Source organism: Gopherus flavomarginatus, chromosome 5 (assembly GCF_025201925.1).
Source record: "Gopherus flavomarginatus isolate rGopFla2 chromosome 5, rGopFla2.mat.asm, whole genome shotgun sequence".
Lineage (NCBI taxonomy): Eukaryota > Metazoa > Chordata > Testudines > Testudinidae > Gopherus > Gopherus flavomarginatus.
The window spans coordinates 140,479,917-140,501,867 of NC_066621.1; the positions used below are offsets into that span (position 1 = coordinate 140,479,917).

The 21,951-nt window shown below is 40.9% G+C and overlaps 1 protein-coding gene across 6 annotated transcripts in view; it reads left to right on the forward strand.

Annotated features, from left to right (window-relative positions):
• The window catches only part of LOC127051613 (kinesin light chain 1), a 133,528-nt gene that overhangs the window by 86,657 nt on the left and 24,920 nt on the right, over positions 1–21,951 (forward strand). For all 6 annotated transcript variants that reach the window (XM_050954153.1, XM_050954147.1, XM_050954148.1 and 3 more), the window contains 10 exons: positions 238–468; positions 2,079–2,157; positions 12,929–13,154; positions 13,748–13,835; positions 14,606–14,707; positions 17,013–17,186; positions 18,444–18,543; positions 19,499–19,548; positions 19,628–19,695; positions 21,457–21,565. In XM_050954153.1, coding sequence (XP_050810110.1) covers positions 238–468; positions 2,079–2,157; positions 12,929–13,154; positions 13,748–13,835; positions 14,606–14,707; positions 17,013–17,186; positions 18,444–18,543; positions 19,499–19,548; positions 19,628–19,695; positions 21,457–21,565 — 1,227 coding nt within the window. The remainder of the gene's footprint in view (positions 1–237; positions 469–2,078; positions 2,158–12,928; positions 13,155–13,747; positions 13,836–14,605; positions 14,708–17,012; positions 17,187–18,443; positions 18,544–19,498; positions 19,549–19,627; positions 19,696–21,456; positions 21,566–21,951) is intronic.

Consider the following 21,951-nt stretch of genomic DNA (forward strand, 5'->3'; position numbering starts at 1 on the left):
AGTCTATAAGGTGCCACAGAGCTCTTTGCTGCTTTTGCAGATCCAGACTAACAAGGCTACTCCTCTGATACCAGAAATAGAGAGAAATCAGCAACCAAATGGAAATTATGAAAGGAGCCAGACAAATATTCAGATTTCACAACTGCAGTGGTATCTGTGCATGAAAAGCCGTATATGTTAATACTAAAAGAATGCATTGTACAGGAAGAATGTCTTGTAATCTTTTGTGCTTTTTAGGTAATGATGGCCTTGTCAAATCACTTAAATGCAGTGGAATCAGAGAAGCAGAAATTGCGTGCTCAGGTTCGCCGGCTATGCCAGGAAAATCAGTGGTTGCGTGATGAACTAGCCAGTACTCAACAGAAATTACAGAAGAGTGAACAGTCTGTGGCTCAGCTGGAAGAAGAAAAGAAACACTTGGAATTCATGAATCAATTAAAAAAATATGATGATGATATTTCTCCGTCAGTAAGTAGATGTGCATTCAAAAGCATTGTTTCTTTTTGTTAGTAAGCTGCTAAGGAGCTTTTTATTCCCAGATACGAATTTTTAGCAGTTGAAACAGGCATTTCATATATAGATTTTAATTTTGTTTATAGACAGGCACATTAGGAGATTAATTTCTTCATATGTTTATATTGTCCTAATCTTATGTAGTTTATACAGTCACGCAATAGAGAACTGCTTCCAAGAATCTTTATTTCAGGAAGACCTATATTTTACAGATGATGGAGTAACTACACTGTAGACTTGAGAGGGTAAAAGTCCAGCATATAGTAAAACACTTATACCTAGCAACACACTTGCTAAAAATTTTACTTCGAAAATTATCTTCAGAAAGCCATATAATGTCTGTTTTTAAACTCCATAATAAAATGAGAATTGAGGTTAAATGCGTAAATTACTGATATAAAAGGAAATTGCATTATTTGGAGCAGTCTGGAAAATGATTTTGACCTAGATAGTGGTCTCCCTAATTTTTATTATTTAATATTAGCACTGGAGGCTCTAGTCAGGAAAGGGGCCCCATAGTATTAGGCATTATGAAAACACAGACACAGTCCCTACACTTTACAGTTTAAGAAGGGAAGTGACATATGAAGGGTTGGGGAAAATAGGAGTGCAAGCAAATATGTAGAGTTTTAATATACATATGTATACCCTTGCAAAAGTGATTTTTCATAATTTTAAATAAAGTAAGTGCTTGGTAACCTATCTGCCCCTCAAGCCATCATTGGTTGATTTATGGGCATTATCACAGAAATAGATCTCATCTTGTAAATTGTTACATTCCAGATGGTGTCTATGTCTGTTTCAATTAATTGTTTTATTTTCTTCTGACCTATTATTGAAACGGCGTAGGAGTGGCAAAATTCATGTGTTTAGACATACTAAGCAACTGCTAGACAAACCATTTCTAGCACAGTGTGAATACAGTGAATTGTTTTAATCAGGTAGTCAGCTGCATGCAATGCAAGAAAATCTAAAAAAGCTAAAACTTAAATAGCCTGCACTGGCCTTTTTTTTTTTTTTTTTAGTCTTGGTACATAATTATGTTCTTAAGAATATGGAACAGTACCTAAATAATTTAATAGGCTAAACAAGGAACTATAGTCTTTAGCAGGGCTATAGAGCTGTGTTCCGGCTCCGCTCCAGCACCAGGCAAAAACCTGCAGCTCCATCTGCTCCATGCTCCAGCTCCAGGCTCCACTCCAAAGCCCCCTGGTCTTTAGACAAGATAAATATCCTAGCACCTCCATGCTTCGAAGCAAAAAAACCTTTCAAATTTGGCAGACGCATAGTGCGAGGTCATTAGTACCCCTTTTCCTGTCCTCACAAAAATCCACAGAGATCTGACTGAGTTAAAAACCTCTGAAATAAGATTGCCAGTGCAAATTTAATTCAGTTGTTTTGTGCATATGCATTGAGATAGAGGATGTCGTATGTGAGGCTGGGCAAGACTATGCATATCTTTAATGTTATTTAATCATAGATTTTATATATATTTGTATATTAATGTTTTAAGTGATTTTAGATTTAATAATGTAACACTTTGCTTGGGACTGGGGTTTGTATAGGAAGACAAAGACACAGATTCTACCAAAGAACCTCTGGATGACCTTTTCCCCAATGATGAAGATGACCCAGGGCAAGGAAGTAAGTGAACTTCAGATTATATAATTACAATGTATTTCTGCTGAACAGAAGATTGGTTTTATCTTCAGGGAAATAATCAATCATTAATTCCTAGAGTGCTGTGGTCCAGACATTGTGCGGCATAGACAACAAGGGCAATTTCAGCTTTTAGGATTTATTGTATGCAGTAAATTATGATATAATGAAGATAAAAATCTTTCCCTGATGCACTTTTCTGTAATTTCTTACTCCAGCATTGACTATGTTCATCCCTTCCAAAGGGTGGAAGATAGGAAAGCTGATTTATGAGGATGTTATTCCCACTATATAAAAAGATTGGGCTAGTCTAAGATGGTTTTAAAAAAAAAAAAAAAAGCTTGCTAGCTACCCCTGACCTCATTAGGAGCTAATTTCCATACAAAATTTAGGTAGTAGCTTGCTAACTTAGACAGAGAAGCTTTAGATCCCAGTGTCAGGACTTGTTTCAGTCAACCTTGAGACTTGGTAGTCTGCTCAGGTATTGGGTTCTATGGTGACCAGTATGGTTAACTTCCCTGGGCAGGTTTCCATATGAGGCCTCGTCAGTTCTATTTTTGTCACTCATAAAGGACACAATTTTTTTGCAATTAATACTCCTCCAGAGATGTTGTTATCCTCTCAAGGTTGAAGGGTTGATGAGTTGGATGAGGTACACTTAAGTTACACCTTTATCATTATTTATGTTACCATAACAGGTAGGAGCCCCACTTATGGACCAGGACTCCATTCTGCGATGTGCTTTATGAACATAGAACAATAAAAAGATTGTTCCTGCCCCCATAGAGATTACCGTTTTAAGTATAAGACAGGAAACAACAGATGGATACAGACAGACCATTGGGATAGGATAAGGAAACAGGACAATATTGGTCAGCCTGTGGTGTCCACACACCAGTGGCCTTAACCATTGGCAATTTTTTCCTAGGCATCAAAGAAAAGGAGAGTTTTAAGGAGTATAAGGAGGTAGCTTTGCAGATAATTACCAGAAGCCTCTCCTAAGTCTACAAGTCAGCATGGGAGAAAGCGTGATGGTGCTTGTTTGAAAATTCAGCAAGTGTGCAATGGAACTGTCATCAAAGGTCCAATAGGCATCTTAGTCGACCTCTAGGTAATAAATGATAGATGATGGGTCTTAAAGGGCCTTGAAAGTGAAGACAAGTAGTTTGATCCAAAAAGGAAGGGGGGAGCTAGTGGATGCAAAGAGACGGGTAATGTGATCAGAGTGAGAGTTTAGGAAAACAAAAGTCTGGGCTACTCTAGCGGAGGGGTTCGAACTAAGATACACAACTTCAGCTACACTATTCCAGTAGCTGAAGTCGAAGTATCTTAGTTCAACTTACCTGGCTGTCCTCACGGCAACGAGTTGACTGCCACGACTCCCCCGTTGACTCTGCTTACTCCTCCTGCTGAGGTGGAGCACGGGCGTCGATTAGCGGATCGATTTATCGTGTCCAGATGAGACACGATGAATCAGTCCCCAATACATCGAACACTACCCTCTGATCTGGCAGGCAGTATGTATGTACCCATAGAAAACAAAAAAGCAACTGCAGCTTTTAGGATTTATTGTATGCGGTAAATTATGTTCTAATGAAGATAAAAATGTTTCTCTGATGCACTCTTCTGTCTTTGCAGCAATGTTCTGAATGGATATGAGTAGGGCAAGACTGCATTGTCAAAGCCAAAGAAAAGAATGTGTGGTGGTAAAGGCATGAGATGAGAGCCATGATGAGAGTGTTAGCTGTGTGAATGGATAGAAAGGCTGTATATTAGAGATGTTATGAAGAAAGAAACAGTGAGATTTAGACATAATCTGGATTTGAGGATCTAGAAAGATCTGAGTCAAAGATAATGCGTGTGTTACAGGCTTGAGTGACAGGCGGGATGGTGGTGGTATACACAGTGGGGGAACTCTGTTTTAGCCATATTTAGATTGAGATGACAGCTGGATGTCCATGAGCCGATATTGGAGAGAGAGGCTGAGATTTTAGTTTGGACAGAAAGAGGCAGATCTGTAGTAGAGAGGTAGCTCTTTGAGACATCAGCATAGAGATGTAGTTGAATTTGTTTGTAGATGAGATTGCCCAGATATAAGGTGAGAGGAAGAAGAGTGGGGACCAGGACAAAACACTGTGGAATTCCCATAGAAAGTTGGAGGCTGGGGATGAGGAGGATCCTCTGAAGGAGCAGTCAGAGGTAGGAGAAGAACCAGGAGAGGCTAGAGTTACAGAAGCCAAGGAGAAGCATGGTTGATGGTAAAAGGCAACTGATACATCAAGGAGGTTGAGAATGGAGTACCCGTTCAGAGCTTTGGTTAGGAAGAGGTCGTAAGACGCTTTGGCAAGAGCAGTTTCAGTTGAGTGTAAGCTGTGGAAGCTGCATTGGAGAGACTCTAGGATGGAATTAGAGGAGTGGAACTCCAGGCAGCAATTGTAAACAGCATGCTCAATGAGCTTAGAGCTGAAAAGGAGATGGGGGTGGTAATTGGAGAGGCAAGTGAGGTGAAGGTTGGGTTTTTTAAAGGTAGGGGAGACTAACATATGTTTGCATTGTGAGGGAAAAGAGCAAGAGGCTTAATAAAGAGTAAGGGAAGGGATGAGTGGATGCAAGGGATTTCAGGAGATGGGATGGTGTTTCTAGAGCAAGCGGAGGAGTTAGATGGGAACAGCAGATGAGAAACTTCTTCATCTGTGACAGGAGAGAAGGAGGTAAGAGTTGTAGGAGGAGAATAGGGAAGGTCATGTTGTAGTTTGTCAGTTATCTTGTGGAAGACATTGGCAAGATCCTGTGCTGAGAGAAAAGAGTAGGATTTGAGGAGTGAGTCAGAGGTGGCAAAAAGTTGGCTAGGATTGTGTCATGGGATTCACTTACGTTGAAGTAGAGTTGTTTAACTAGGATGATATCAGAACTGATGGAGGAGAGAACAATTTGTAGTGGAGGAAGTCAGCCTGGTCATGGAATTTCTACCAGAGAAGATCTGCAACGTGAGAGCAGGAGCAGAGGAAGTGCATGTTGGGGGTGAACCGGGGCTGGGGATTAGCGGGGGGAGCCTTGTCATGGAAGAAAGGGGCAAAAGAAGTAAGGGTGGAGGAGAGCGAAGCATGGAGATAATCAATCATATAAATGGAAGAAAGGGGGAGGGGGCAGGGAGGAGAAGGCTGAGAGCAGATGACAGTTCTTCAATGCTGATGGACTGGAAGGCAAAGAAAAACCAAGTGACAGAGTATTAGGAAGGGGACTAACGAGTGATGCAAAAAGAGATCAGGTGGTGGTCTCAAGAGAGACATCAACAACGTAGGATCAGTGAGAGCAGAGTATTTGGTGAAGACCAAGTCAGTTGAATGGCCATTTGATGAGTGGGAAAGTTGAACCAGAGCTTCAGGTCAAATGAAGAGGAGAGGGTGAGGAAATGCATAGCTACAGGATCAGATGAGTCATTAACATGGAAGATGAAGTCACCAAGAATGAGTGAGAGTATAACAAGAGAAAGAGCCAGGACTCAAAATCGGAGAGGAAGTCTGATGGGGAGGAGTTTGGTAGATGAGAGGAGAAAGGATTGGGATGCTGTGTTGCTCAAAAGACAGAGTGGAAGAGGGCTGAGGAAGGGGGTTGGAAGTGGCAGAACTGGGAGAGGGGAAGCCACACATCCACCAGAGTTGGATCCAAGGCAGGGAGAGGATTGTGGGGGAAGGAGAAGCCTCTCTAAGAGAGGGCAACTACAGAATCAGTGTAGGGATCCAGGTCTCTGAGAACCAGGAGCTAGCGGGAGCAAGATACGAAGTGGTAGTGGATGACTGAGATCTTTTCAGAGATGCAATGGGTGTTCCAAAGACACACAGAGGAGGGGAGAAGGTGGGGGAAATGGAGCAGGAGAGGTGTATGGTTAGGAATGGTGACAGAATGGGTGGAGTTGGTGGGGGGACAGGTATGGGTGTTGAAGAGGTTGATGAGGAAGGGAATGCCAGGGTTGGGACAAAGGTCACCAAAGATCAGGAGGTGGCAGCAGAGGATGTGTGGTTTGGATTTGTGATGGTGAGAGGAGAAGGGAGATTTGAATAGAGAGAGGAAAAGGTATAGTTAGTGGGAATTGTAGAGGGGTGAGGGTAATAAAGGAGGGGAAATTGAGCTAGTGTGAGGGGTAGAGGAGGGAGAAAAAGAGATGATGTGATGCAAAATAGAAGAGGGATGTGTTGAGAACCATAGGAGAACGACAGGGGGATGAGGTTACAACAGAAAACCCGAACCGAGTTCAAAAAATATTTTGAAGGCACCCTTGCATGGCCCCCTGCCAAGTGGCTGCGGTGCTTTCTCCCACCTTGCAAAGGAGGAGGAGAGTAGCCATCTGGGATCCAGTGCTGGGATGATCTGGGCAGTGGGGGGTGTTTCCTTGGTGCTTACGATCCTTATGTGGTAATTCAGTTAAATTGTTGATGGTTAGGATTTGTTTACTGAAATACTGAAGCTTTACAAAACGTAAATCAACAAGGGTGTGAGATTTGTTCTATAAAATCTAAAAGAGAATTGCTTTGATGACCTATTGGTGATAGTCACCTGGATCAAGTTTCTCTTCAGATGCAGTCATTGTGTGGGGTTTGAAAGGAATAGTAGAGAAAATCATTAAGGTTTTATGTTGGGCTGAGGTTCATCTTCCAGGCTTCTTTGAAGTCAGCATACTGGTAACACTAATGCTGAATTGCAGAGCCATACCCACAGCTGTCTAGTCCATCCACCATTTATTTGAACAAAGAAGGAAGGGGAGTCTTTAGGTGACTCTTATGCCCACTTGTCAAAAGGTGCTTGTGCTCTTTAGGCTCTAGTGGTAGATGCCTGGTTTCATCCCTGGATTATCAACTAAGCCTACATCTTCCTCCCTGTGCTAGGCAGGGTGTTGAACTTGCTAGAGGGATAGGGCAAGTCCACACTACAGAGTTATACCGATATAACGACATCGCTCAAGGATGTGAAAAATTCACATCCTTGAGCGATGTAGTTATACCAAGCTAACCCCCCACATAGACAGTGCTATGTCAGCAGGAGAGCCTCTCCTGTCAAAATAGCTACCGCCTCTTGCGGAGGTGGATTAACTGCAGTGGCAAGAGAAGTTCTCCTGTCAGCATAGGAACGTCTTCATTAAAGTGCTACAGTGGCACTGCTACAGTGGTGTAGCTGTAGCACTGTACATGAAGACAAGCGCATAGTCCTCATGGTTGTCAAGATGTAATTTGATGAAGACAAACCCAAAGGGGGTGGATGGAATGGGGCTAGAAGACAAAGGTTATAATTACAAGAACATACAACTGGTTTATTGTATGTATCTTGTTTATCACATATTTGAAAGACAAAAACATCATAATTATTTTTTTGCTTGTTTGGGTTATCTTAGAAATGGAGAAGGGAAAATACTAGTAGCTAAAACAGTGGTTCTCAACCTGCGGCCTGTGGGCAGCTTGCAGCCCGATCAGCACACAGCTGCAGCTAATGTGACATCTTCAGGGCCATACAGGTAGTATTGGATACAGCCCACAATGGTAAATAGGTTGAGAACCACTGGAAGAGAGGGCAGTGGGCAGAAAAGGAAAGAGGATCAGAGTGTGAAGTATAATGGGCAAGAATTTGCAAATGGAACCGTTGCAGTTTGTTTTGAACTGAATGATTCCACTGACAGAGTTTGCCAGGGTTGTGAAAGTGTCCCTTGTTTGGTAGTTCTGGAGTGCAGAAAGCCAGGCTCTTGCTGCTAGAGCTCTGGTCCTTTGCGTTCAGTTTCTGGAATCAGTATGGTTCTGCACTGGAGAAGACCTTCGTAGCCCTCACAGAAACGTGTGTGGAGAGGAGGAGACAACAGGCTATTTCCTTCTGGTTCCGGGATGGAGATGCAGTTGTCGTGATTTGCAGGTAGGGAACCAGGTGAGCAGATTTCAAAGGAGTAGTAAACAAAACGAAGAGGCTGGCTGTAAAGGCTTGCTTCGCTTTTCCGTTGCTGCTGCTGCTACCTCTATTGGTGTCTTTTCTAGGGTAGCATAGTGCTTTTATAGGCCACCATGGGAAGAGTGGTTGGAGAGGAGGACAGGGCATGCAGAAGAAGATGACTACTGAGACTTCATACTCCTGGAGCAAGGGGATAAAGGAGGAAAAGTAGACTAAGGCCTGGTCTACACTAGCCTGTTATTTCAGAATTAGCCAAGTTATTTGGGGGGAAAAAAATGATTCCGTCCACATGACCAAACAGTTCTTTTTCGATTTAAAGGGCTCTTTAGTTCGATTTCTGTACTCCTCCTTGGCAAGTGGAGTAGCACTTAAATCGAGATTGCAATCCCGGGTTAAAGGAATTGTGGATGCAATTCGAGGTTATTGGCCTCCGGGAGCTATCCCAGGATGCTCCCTTGTGACCACTCTGGACAACACTCTCAACCCCAATGCACTAGTCAGGTGGGCAGGAAAAGCCCCAGGAACTTTTGAATTTCATTTCCTGTTTGGTGATCATCAGCACAGTCCACCATCACAAGCGACCATACAGAGTTCACCATCACAAGAGATCACGTAGTCCCAGATTCGCAGATGAGCTCCAGCATGGTCTGAACAGGGGGTACTGGATCTCATTGCATGCTGGGGAGATGAGTTTGTTATGGCAGAACTACGTTCCAAAGAAAGGAACACAAATACCTAAGCTAAAGTCTCCAGGGCCATGACAGAAAGAGGCTACTCCAGGGACACAGAGCAGTGTCGTACAAAAATCAAGGAGCTCAGGCAAGCATACCAAAAAGCCAGGGAGGCAAATGAGCGCCCTGGGTCATAGCTCCATACATTCTGCTTTTACCGTGAACTCTATGCAATTATGGGAGGTGATGCCACCACTACCCCACCACTGTCTGTGGACACCTGCAAGGGGAGAGTTGCACGGAGCAAGGAGGAAGAGGCATTGGAGGACGAAGAGGAGGAAGACAGTGCACAGGCGGCAAGTGGGGAATCTGTTCCCCCCCTTGCCAGGAACTAATCTTAATGCTGGATCCAGTAGCCTCCCCTCACTCCCAAGGCAGGCTCCTGTTCCATGACTCTGGGGAAGATACTTCTGGTGAGGTGAGAGCCTGATCGGAGCCATGTAGTGGGGGAACCCAGCCGCCCTGGGTTGCTCGTGTTTAGAGTAAATGGCTCCGCTGTATCTAACACTGGATCTAATGCAGGAAAGGCAGCAAGACCACAGACTTCCGCTGCAGCCCCTGTATACTCAAACTTCCTCCTCCCCCAGTTCCATAGCCTCCTCACCCAGATGCCCAAGAACACGAGGGGGAGGCTATGAGGACCCACACAGTCAACCCCAGAGGATCGCCCAAGCACCAGAAAGCTGGCATATGCAAACTTCTGATTTGGTTTCTGGACTTGTCCTTCCCTCCTCCTGCACCCCCCTCCCAACCCTTCTCCCCCAGTCTACCTTCTAATTTCTCTCAGTGCATTGTGCATCAAATAATAAAGAACAGTTTTAAAACAATTTTGCAGTTTATGTACTGGCCACCATGGTATACCGGGGCCAAGGTGGGGATATGTGTTCCATCTATTGCCCCGCCGCAGTTAGGGAACCCCAGGGCATTAAAGCCATCCACAGTGGTCTGCACATTTCCCAAAGTCGCTACCCTTGTGTAGCAGAGTGATCCCCTGCTCCTGCCCTGAAGGCCTTAAAACAGCCAGGAAGAGGGCTGTGGCAGGGAAGAGCTAAGCTGCTTGGGGAAGTAGCCACAGCTGGGCCATGCCCCAGTCAGGCCCAGCTGGTTCCTATGAAAGGCTGTGAGCCAGAGGCCCAGGAACAGTATCCCTCTGCCTGTAGAGGGAGAAGGGCCTGGCTGCAGGGAATTAGACAGTGTACTTGAGTGGAGCAAGGTTGAGGAAAGGCAGAGGAGCTGGGGAGCTCCTACCTAGAAAGCCCCAGGCTGCAGCCTAGCATTGGGCTAAAAGGTACTGGGGGTTGCAGAGGGCAGCCCAGGGGTAAGCCAAGGCAGCAGTACAAACCCAACCTTGCCAGTGTTGCCAGGCTGATACTGCAGTCTGCCCCAGGGCGCAGGGGCTAGACAATGACTGGAAGTAGCCATGTACTGAGGCAAGGTGGGAATAGTGGATGGGGGATCCCCCAGGGAGGGGAGACCCTAAGACTGAGGGGATTACTGCTAGGGAGCAGCATCCCAGGTAAAAGGGCACTGGGTCCTGGGAGGGACATGGGGCCAGAGGACAGGCAGATCATCAGCCTGCAGAGGACGCTCCGGAGCTGGAACCAAGCTAATTCCCAGAAGTCACCAGCAGGAGGTGCCACAAGGGTGAGTCTGCTCCTCTGCACCTTGATAGCAGCTGGTCAATGATTGCATTGACTACTTGCAGCACAGCCGCCCCTACAGTAGATTTGCCCACTTCAAACTGATTCCTGACTGACTGGTAGCTGTCGGGCGTTGCAAGCTTCCACAGTGCTATGGCTACTCGCTTCTCAGCTGTGAGGCCTGCTCTCATTTTGGTATCTTTGTGCTTCAGGGCAGGGGACAGCAAGTCACAAAGTTCCATGAAAGTGGCCCTACGCATATGAAAGTTTTGCAGCTGCTGGGAATCATCCCAGACCTGCAACATTATGTGGTCCCACCAGTCTGTGCTTGTTTCCCAGGCCCAGAATCGGCGTTCCACGGCATGAACCTGGCCCAATGCCATCATGATCTCCCAATCGCCACCTGCCATGCATCTAGAAACATCGGTGACCATGTCCTCATCAGTATAGTAATCGCACTTCCTCGCCCGGTTTTGCAGGTACTAAACATACTGCTGGATAATGGACGAGGTGTTTACAATGGTCAAAACGGCAGCAGAGATCTGAGCGGGCTCCATGTTTGCTGCGCAATGGCGCTTGCATGGATAATCCTGGAAAAAGGGCGCAAAATGAGCTGTTTGGTTCAAGATGGCAGATAAAAGGCGGTAAATGGTTGTCTTCTGTAGCTTCCATGGGAGCCCAGGACAGCTTCCGCCGCTTTCTCCAGATTGTCTGTGCAGTTCTGTTCACAATGGCCAAGAAACAGCAGGGAATTGTTGCCTTCTGTAGCTTCCACGGGAGCCCAGGACCGACAACATGGAAAAAGCAGCGATAGCAAAGTTTACGGCGGAAGCATGAGCAGAGTTTGCAGCGGAAGCTGTGCGGCTCTGTTCATGATGGCCAAGAAATGGCGGGGAATTGTTGCCTTCTGTAGTTTCCATGGGAGTCCAGGACAGACAACATGGAAAAAGCAGCAATAGCAGAGTTTACGGCGGAAGCATGAGCAGAGTTTGCTGCGGAAGCTGTGTGGCTCTGTTCATGATGGCCAAGAAATGGCGGGGAATTGTTGCCTTCTGTAGTTTCCATGGGAGCCCAGGACAGACAACATGGAAAAAGCAGAGAAGCTGTGCAGCGCTGTTCATGATGGCTGAGAAATGACGGGAAATGAGTTACATGAAAGAGTAGATAGAAAGAGGAGAGGTCATTCAAAGTGGATTCAACATACCAGGAGACAGGAGGTGCACCGTGCTGCACCGTCTGCTGACAGCATGGAGTCTGCTGTAGCTTTCACAGAGCGAGGAGCAAGTGGTGGCACACACCCAGAAAAACCTGTGAGAATGTTTTTGCCTCATCATGCTCTGGGAGTTTAACCGACAATTCCAGTGGACGGCAGTGACTGTGGGAACAGTGGGATAGCTACCACAGTGCAACGCTCCGCCATTCGATGCTAGTCTCGGTACTGTGGGCGCACTCCGTCGAATTCACATGCTTTAGTGGGGACACATAACATTGAATGTATGAACTAGATTCTGGAAATTTGAATAAAATAACTTCGAATTAATTTCGTACTGTAGACCTACCCTAACTCTAGTCACCTTCCTGTGGCTGGCTGGTGTTGCTTGTCTTCCCCTACCTTTCCCCCTGGTAACTTAGACCTTTAGTAACTGAGGGCAGAATTTGGCCTTAAAATTGGAGCTTTGTTAATAGTTCGGTTGCTTGTGAATCAGATTAGATCCCACCTCTCTCTCCATAGATTTTATTGGCCCACAGAAGTAAAAAGTAATAAAAATATGTACTTGTTCATAACTGGAATTATACTGTATTATATTACCTGAATTCTCTTTATCCGAAAATCCTAGTTATCCAAATCCACAATATGTCCCCCAGTTAACCCTATGTTAATAACTTGCTAATAACTTCTCAATTAGCTTGTTAGCACTAATCAACAGCTTTGTATTTGTATATTAGTTTTGAGTGGTTACCTGTTGTTACTGAGACTTAATCCCATTTCATCAGCAACAACACCTTGTCAGGACATATTAAATTGTTTAATTTGAATTAATCAGTATAAATGATGTCTACAGTAGTTTTAATACAATTTTGGTGTTTTTAATTAACTCAGTCACATTAACACTGTTTTTTCTCTTTATTGAAAGTACAAAGTATTAAGCAAACATCAGCATTACTCCCTTCCCTCCTGTATGTCTAGATCAGTGAAAGAAGAGATCAAAATAGCACTTTGTTTATCCAAACTCCTCCGAAACTTTCAGATGACTCTGAGGCTATTTGAATAAATGGGAGTGAACTATATGTCAGTCAGAATACTGACAGGGAGAGGATGTGCTTAGCATGGGAGTGCCATTTTTTACAGTCATGTTTCAGAACAGAACCACACTTTAAAACAATTAGATTAATTTTAGTGTCTAGCATGGATTTTTCTTTCAAAATGGTTTCAAATTGATTGCCTTCTTTTTGCAGTCCAACAGCAGCATAGCAGTGCAGCAGCAGCTGCTCAACAAGGTGGCTATGAAATTCCAGCAAGATTAAGGACTCTTCATAATCTGGTTATCCAGTATGCTTCCCAGGGTAGATATGAGGTTGCTGTACCCCTGTGTAAACAAGCACTTGAAGATCTGGAGAAGACTTCAGGTCATGATCATCCTGATGTTGCCACTATGCTAAACATACTTGCTTTGGTGTACAGGTTGGTATTCTGATATGCATTTAAATTCTCCATCAACTGAACTTCTTTATTTCTGTAAAGTTGACTAGAGGCCTTAATGCAGGAACTGCTATAAAAATGTTTTTGACAATTTTGTAGGTTCTAAATTTTTTATTTGTGGTGGTATCACTTGGGCACTTGACCTGGGGTGCTCAGTCACACCACAGAACACCAGGGTCTAGATGAGTTCCTGAATATCTTCCCATATCTCAGTTTTTGGAATGCTGTTATTCATTTTGAAACTTAACTATCCATCATCGATCATTGAGAAGATGGTCAGACAACTACCTCTCAGGTTATGCGAATGCTGGTGTAAATTGAATGGCAAGATGTACATATTCAGATAGTTCATTTCCAGTCCCTCAAAAAACCCTATTTTAATTGTAGTTTTTCACACTTGGAAGTGAAAGACTGTATCTGCATTTGATCCCTTCTCTTCTGTGCTATAGCATTCCTATCCTGACACTGAAGTCAACTCCTACTTTTGCAGTTCGTCTTATAAGATTTATTTAAATGCTACTTCCTTTTTTTTGTGAAACAGAGTAAAGTGTTAATTCTGGTTTTCTAAAACTTAGGGACCAGAACAAATACAAAGATGCAGCAAACCTCTTGAATGATGCCTTGGCTATTCGTGAAAAGACTTTGGGCAAAGATCATCCAGCGGTTTGTATATCTGATTTTCATATTTTTAGTTGTGTTTTTCACTGACTGTTTGTTTTTTTTTCTTCCCCTGCCCAACTTATTCTAATATTAAACTCAACAGGAACATTTAAGATCTGGCTTGTCACTAAACAGGACAGGTAGGAGGCCACAATGTAATATTCTGTATTCTTTTAATATTTAACCTGTCTTTGAGCATTGTATCCATTTAAAACTATTTCACCCAAAAATTACTCTGCTGCCACATTTATTTGATTATGAATCAAGTTGCATGGTCTGTATGTGGAAAAAATTAACTTCTGAAGGAATATTTTAATTAGCTTATTTTAAACAATTCAGTTGCTGAATTCACATAGAAATTGTACTTCTGATTTGTTTTACTGCCTCTGTTTAAAATAAAACAGATAATTCCAATCAAGATGTTTGTGCTCAAGTCACTTTTAAAATATAACTTGGTGATGTATTGCTTCATATAACCTATGTTACAGTGGGCAACTCTGTGAATCTGGATTTATGTAAAATAGCTTTATTTCTGGTTGTCATATTTAGAGCAAATTTATGCATTTAATCACATTTCAACAGGCTAACTAAATACATTTCACAGTTTGCTATGTCTTCTCATTTAAGAGTTATTTCTTAATGCAGTGATTTGCCAGAGATCTTCACTGTACATAGAGGATATGAATACAGCAGTCCATTGTAAATATATTTTAACTAGTTCATTCTTTCACTAGGTATTCACTTCATATTTAATGTTTCTCTGCTGTTGACAGGTGGCAGCTACTCTAAACAATCTTGCAGTGCTTTATGGTAAACGAGGAAAGTACAAGGAGGCAGAACCTTTGTGTAAGAGAGCTTTGGAGATCAGAGAAAAGGTACAAAGTAAAAAAAAAACAGAAGCCTGACAATGAACTTTACAAAAAATAAAAATCCAACTTCTGCTTTTTAGAAAAAACTCAATCTCTCATATTTTGATTGGCTAGACCTACCAAACAATACTAAATACCTTGGATAGTGTTATACAACTTAAGTTAAAATACAAAATTGTTTTAAGAAAATTAACTTCAAAATCTTGAGAGGCTTTGGGTGTATTCTAAAGTTGTGCAAAGTAAGAGCAACGCAGCAGGAAAAGAACATTTAGATATGTTCCTGTTGGGTTGACTAGAGCATTTGAATACAAAATAAATGTATGCCATTTAAATGTCTCAAGTTAGTTGTTTCGTACTGCAGCAGAGAGTGAAAATGCTTATTCCAGTGCCTTTGGCTGGCTGTCTGCACTGCAGTATGTTAAAACTGGTTAAGTATGCTGTATGTTTAAGTTTATTCTATTACTTCAAAACTACCTGTCTCCTGTTATGAATTATTTTGTTGCTCTCTCAATTAGGATCTAATTGAATAATCCACACATATATTAAAAAAAAAAAAATTAATAGGCTTTTCATAGCTCTTATAGGGAAATCCTTAAACTCTGGTAAGTGCAAAGCCATAGATGTGCTGACTAGTTTACTTGAATGCTGTTTAAAATGTTTTAATCCTGATAGAGATAATTGTTGACCTGGGATTAATATAAATGGACTAACTCAAACAATTGCTTTAGAATCCATGAAACAGGAAGAATTAAGACGATAAAAATTTCTATCTGATAGGACTTCCCCCCTCGATTACTCTGTTCTTTCTGAATAATCAGTTTGAAATAAAGAAGTCTGCATCATCTTCAAATATTATTGAAAATGAGGTTTTTACTGAATTAAATATAAAAATGAATAATACATTTATTCATAACATAAACCTATGGTAATTTAACCTGCTGTGCAAATCAATTTGTTTCATGCTGCCTGTAAATTTTAATATTGTGTGCGATATTGTATTGCAAATACATAACTATTGTAAAAGTTGTCAAAGGAGATGGAGGGTTATTATTTGGGCAAAAAACAACTTGGGCTTTGGTCACCTGGAAAAATTGAGGCAATTTTCATTTGTCAGGTAAGCCTGTCAGTTTGATATTAAAATGATCAATGATGATAGTTACAATATTAAGATTAAATTGTCATATCTGGACATCAGAATTCATACTGTTGAAATGAATGGGGTAATCCTCATTTCTCAGGGCTACTGTTTCAGACTTCTATGCTGAAGTTTTGTGTCAGTCTCCCACTGATGCTAGCTATGGTGGGAGTGCAACTATAAACTGCCTGCTGGAGTTCTTGCCATCAGGTTTTTTAATCCTGTTCACTAGCGCTCCAACTATTGCTGACCTTGGTGGCACTTCACTGAAGGTAGAGAAGTTGTGGGAAATCTTATTGTAGAGAAAAATCAACAGGACATCATTGCATTGGCTTACACTCAGTTCAAATTTGTAGATTTTCTTTATAATCTTAAGAGCTAGAAACTGTTTTCTTTCAAACCGAGGTGTGGATTCTATAGTAAATTCCATAGCCATGGAATTGCAGAATACACAAGACCCTGGTTATATACAATAGTATAGGAATTGGAGAATAATTAAATGTACATATTTAGAAAAATTCTATTATGCCTCCCTCACTTACAGAATGACTAATCATTGGCAAAACAACATAATTACTGGCCAAATGATTGTGTATAACACAACACAACGCAAACTAGAAAAAAATAGAATATTTCTTCTTTGCGAGACTGAAAGATATCCTTAAAACTTATTGGAATATATTCATGCAAAGGACTTTTTGGAAGCTGTACTGAGAAGTTTATTTAACAAACGTCAGTTTCTCTAATGCATTGTAATTTTAGCCTGTAAAATTTCAGTTTAACTTTGAATCTTGATTGAGTGCACAAAAGCATCTTTTAAAATTTGCTATAGATGGAAAATGTCTAAACTACTTGATTTTTGTGAAAATGGTTGAAAATTAGATGCCCAATTGAGACTTTATTTGCCATGTCAGCCAAGAGCTGTCCTAGTATGTACCTAATGTAAATGGGGCCCTCTTCCACTCGCAACCAAAAAATGGGATTTATAATGAAAATAGTGACTGAAACTTAATTATAGAAAAGTCTGAGCAGTGTAAACTGCTGAGGTAAAATAATATGTTCTGATACTGAAATTAGAAAGAAAAAGGTTGTGAAAGATCATTTTAAGATCGTGCTTCTTTAAAATCTAATACAATAAATGGGGAATGTTTTAATGTATGATACCTTCATTTCCAGGTCCTGGGGAAGGATCACCCAGATGTTGCCAAACAGTTAAATAACCTCGCCTTACTGTGTCAGAATCAGGGTAAATATGAAGAGGTGGAGTACTACTATCAAAGGGCACTTGAGATCTACCAAACAAAACTAGGACCGGATGACCCAAATGTAGCCAAAACAAAGAATAATCTGGTAAGTTTGTTACATGAAGTAAAAATAGGAAAATGTAAGCTTTGTTTTTTCTGATGTGCTAAAATAATTACTCCTGGGTGCAGAATGCATACCTTCCACAGATTTCTTGGCTCCCCTGCAAAAATATGGGGAAGCAAAGAAATCTGAGGAACACACACCCCTTCTCCAGCAGCCCTGGTGCGTCTGCTGGGAGCAGCCAGCAGCAGAGAAATCGCTGTGGGGGCGGGGAGGAGGCTGGGCGTGCGTATGTCCCTGGAGAGATGTTAAGGGGGTAGATCTCAGCGCATGCCTGTATATGAAAGAGTGGCAGGGCTTGTCCACACTGGCACTTCACAGTGCTGCAATTTTTTCGCTCAGGGCTGTGAAAAAACACCCCCCTGAGTGAAGCAAGTTTCAGCGCTGTAAAGTGCCAGTGTAGACAGTGTACTAGGGCCACAGCTCCCAGCGCAGGTAGCTATGTCCCTCGTGAAGGTAGGATTTTTTAGAGCTCTGAGAGAGCTCTCTCCCAGCATTATGCCACAACTACACAAGCCACATTAAAGGCTGCTTTGGCAGTGGTTTAACGTTGCCAGTGTAGACTAGCCCGAAGGAGGCAGGCTGCTAATGTTCCCATTGTTAGTTAATTGTTCCCATTCTTAGTCAATGAAGACTCCTTTACCTTGTCAGAGTGGTGTAAAGGAGCCTCATTGTAAATAACAGTAACTGAATCCTCAGCTAGGAAGATCTATGTGCTTTCTCCCTTTTTTTCCTGTGCTAGAGAAGCACAATAGGGTTAGATTACAGCTCAGGATCTATTTTACTTTTCCATTTATAAAAAAGCAGGACCATGGTTAGCAAAACTGTTTGACTTTCATGTGTGAATTTTGAGCAGTTTAAACGACATTCTACTTTACAGAACACCAAAATAAAAGTAATGTAACTTAAATGAAAATCCAGGATGATAACTGGAATGCAGGGTATTGGTTACCAAGTATTTGTAACTTAACTTTTGTATTTGTAACTGAACAGTCTTATTGTGGCATTTTTTCTGTATGGTAGTTTAAATAAATTACCAAAATAAGTGAAACTGGTGTGATTATATTGTTGCATATTTTATTTGTCAAAATAATGCAGAATTTTGCATTATTGGCTCAGAATTTCCCCAGGAGGAAATAATGTTTGTTTTTTTTATTCAACAAGCATGTAATTGTAGATAAGTTCTGTCTTTAAAAGATAAATCAAAACTTTTCCTATGCTGATATCTTTATTATTTTTTAGGCATCCTGCTATCTGAAACAGGGAAAATTTAAGCAAGCAGAAACTTTATACAAAGAAATTCTTACTCGTGCACATGAAAGGGAATTTGGCTCTGTAGATGGTAAGGAACTTGGTGTACAACTGAAAAGTAGGATTTATTTTTTATACTTCTCAAAATAAATCTGTTTAAAACTAATTGATATTCTGCTTAAAGTTGTGAATATTTGAGGGAGATTAAAAGGAATGAAATTTTAGACTTTATTGAAACGTACAGCAAAATCCATCCTAAGGAGGAAAGACTTTAATTACTGTATTTAAATTAATCCAAAACAAGGATTTTTTCCAAATGAGTGAGACTTTAGCAAGTCTACATAACAGACTACTTTTCTATCTAATCTACTTTAGGATGTTCTATAGAATCCCAAACTCTAGTATCAAAGAGCTAGTATACACACGGGACTATGTTTTTTCTCTTCTAGTCAGTGACTGCAATAATTCAGTATAGGATTTTAGATTACTTGGTAAAAATAATGGTCAACTCTTTGAGCTCATCTGCCAAAACAATTAAAGAATGCAGAAAAACTTGTCCTCTTCTTAAATTGAGCAGACTGTAAATTTAACAGCTAGACGTCAGCAGTCTATTTGTACATTGTTCCAGTAGAACGTTTCATAAACTACTGATTGTAATGCAGTATTTTCATTTCCTTGCAATAAGACAGTTATTTTTGCAGCATTCAGTAGCTGTCACAATAAAAGAAATAAATGTGTGTATTCTAGCAAACGACTAAGCTCTTGTCAGTATATACTTCCACCAACTTGGTTAGATCAAAGTCTTCTAGAAATAGCACTCTGTCAGCAATTTTGTAATGCTGACTTCTAGGTATCTTTTCTAAAGCCAGTTAAAGGCAGACACACGTGTTCTGTTAATCTGTTTAGTCTTTCTGTAATGTGTCAGAAATGCTGATTATGCTGCCAGAACCAATATTTTTGTTGGTCTTCAGCTTTCTTCAACCTGAATATTAATATCTACTTCTTTCACTGCTGTTATAAAAATATTAATTTTATATTTTCACCAGATGAAAATAAACCCATCTGGATGCATGCTGAGGAGAGAGAAGAATGCAAAGTAAGGACTTGATTGAATAATTGTTTTCAGAATTTCTGTTAGTTACAGATATATTTTTAACATGCTGTTTTCAATTTAGGGAAAGCAAAAAGATGGCTCATCCTTTGGAGAGTATGGTGGTTGGTACAAAGCTTGCAAAGTTGATAGGTAGGTTTATTATTTAAAGCATTTTAACTACAGAACATACAGTACTCAGAAATGTCAGTTTGAAAGTCATACTTAAAAATAAAATCCTTTCATCTGTGTTACTAAAATTAAAACTGATACCTAAGAAATCCAAGGCCATGTTTGCTGGCCACAGAGAGAAGATGGCTTCGGGGATCTGATTGTGACTTAGTTCTGAGGCCTTTTTTATCCCAACTGAGGCAAATTCCAGTGGCTAGTAACAGCATCCAAAAGACCATCCGTCAGCTGGAGATGAGTAGAATGCAGCAAACTCTGGACATGCCTTTTTCCCTAGTTTCAATATACCCCTTATTCCAGGAATTACAGAGAAGGGGTGATACAGATACTGTACCAGCTCTGTGCCTGCTGGGAACTCCCACATGCTGTGCATATGATCGGTCTCTGTGCCACTGCTTATCAGTAGTATAGACAAAACAGAGGGGAGTAGAGCAGGCCACATAATCTGGCCTCCTACCTAAATTAACTCCGTATGCTGTTCTCTGTTTTGCATTTCATTATTGTTGATTGTACAAGTAGATTAGTCTCATTTCGGTTATTTACTTTTTGATTCTCATGCTCTACACAGAGCTCCAATGTTTGAATTGCAAAATCTTGTGAGAAATGGCTTTGTTTGACTTTTTAAACATTTTAATTGAAATTTGAAACAAACACTTTTTTCTCTTTGTATTATGCTTGATAAAAAAATTCTTTATCAAATATAAATTTTGAGCCAAAACCATTGTACTGTGTGTGTATTATGTATAATATCAAAATCTTCTGCACAAAATAGTTGACACTCTTAATAGTGAGAATTATTTCTGTATTCATCTTAGCATTTAGTTGGGGGATGTAGTAATACAAATGTGACTTTTAAAACTTAGTAAAACTATTGCTGGATCTAGTAAACTTATCTGTTCAGTCAAATATGCTATGATGTGGAGGAGAATGGTTAACTGAACTATTGAGGAGCATGCATCAGGAATTTTGTAGTGTCAAATGTCTCCTTGCTCCTACCTCTCTTGTTCTAAACACTGTGTGCCACAGAAGTAGTCAGGCTATCTTATTGGTTCAGGGTCTCTGGTCAAATGCTGCTGAAACAAAACCTCAGCAAGGGTCTTGACTGGTTTAAGACTTATAATTAACAATTGTGGTGTATTGTTGAATCAGGTTTTTGTTTTTTTTTCTTGTTGGGGTTGGGAGAGACGGTTCTCAAAGAAATTCATAATGGAATTTGAAATCTTTCCCCTCAACATCACTGGCTTAAATCTGGAGCAACTGAAAGTAGCTCCCAGCTAGAGGCCGAGAAGAAATTTTTGATCTCAAGTGCCTAATCCATATTACAACACCCACCATTGATAATGGCACTAATTGACATATTTTCTGACCATTTCACTGGCAGCCAAAGTTTGACTGTATTTTGGAGACTGAACTACACTCTTACCACTAGAGGTCAGGTCTGAGGCACCCAGGAAGCTAGCACTGCTGCTGTTCATGTCGCATGGCTCCAGAGGATAGTATTTGTATTAGTTTTCAGGGCTATTAAGCAATCACTTTTTTGTGAGTCATAAATGCATTTGAAAGATATTTTTAATGTTTCTCACATATTTAATGTTAGTCTAATATTTTAAAAGATGATTCTCAGATATTGATTATACTGATGGTATCTAAGCTTTTATCTCATGTTTTTGAGTTTTCATGTGTATGTAAATTAAGAATAATTTCAATGTATATTTTTTTTAACAGTCCAACAGTAACAACTACCTTAAAGAATCTTGGAGCACTTTACAAACGTCAAGGCAAGTTTGAAGCTGCTGAAACATTAGAAGAGGCAGCAATGAGATCTCGTAAGCAGGCAAGTATGAAAATTCCCTTTTGTTCTTAGTAATGCTACTTATGGTTTGTTTTCATCAGAATTTTGACTTCCAGTTGATGTATATTGTGCACATATGATGTTTTAGCTGTTCAGTAGCTGGCAGTTTTTTAGAGATGTATTGCTGTATATATTTGCTAATTTACTATCTATTATGTTAACAAAAAACACCCTTTTTTAAGTTTAAATTAAAAATATATAGGCACCATGTTAACCTTTAGTAAACTGGGTAATTGCTAGGTTGATGATACCAGGAACTGTTGGAATACTAAGTGTTCTGAGGTGCCATTGTTGGGTGCAGGAGAACAGCAGCTGGAAGTGTGCAGTGCAGGAATGGCACAGCCGAGTAGGGACACCTCCTGGCTTGG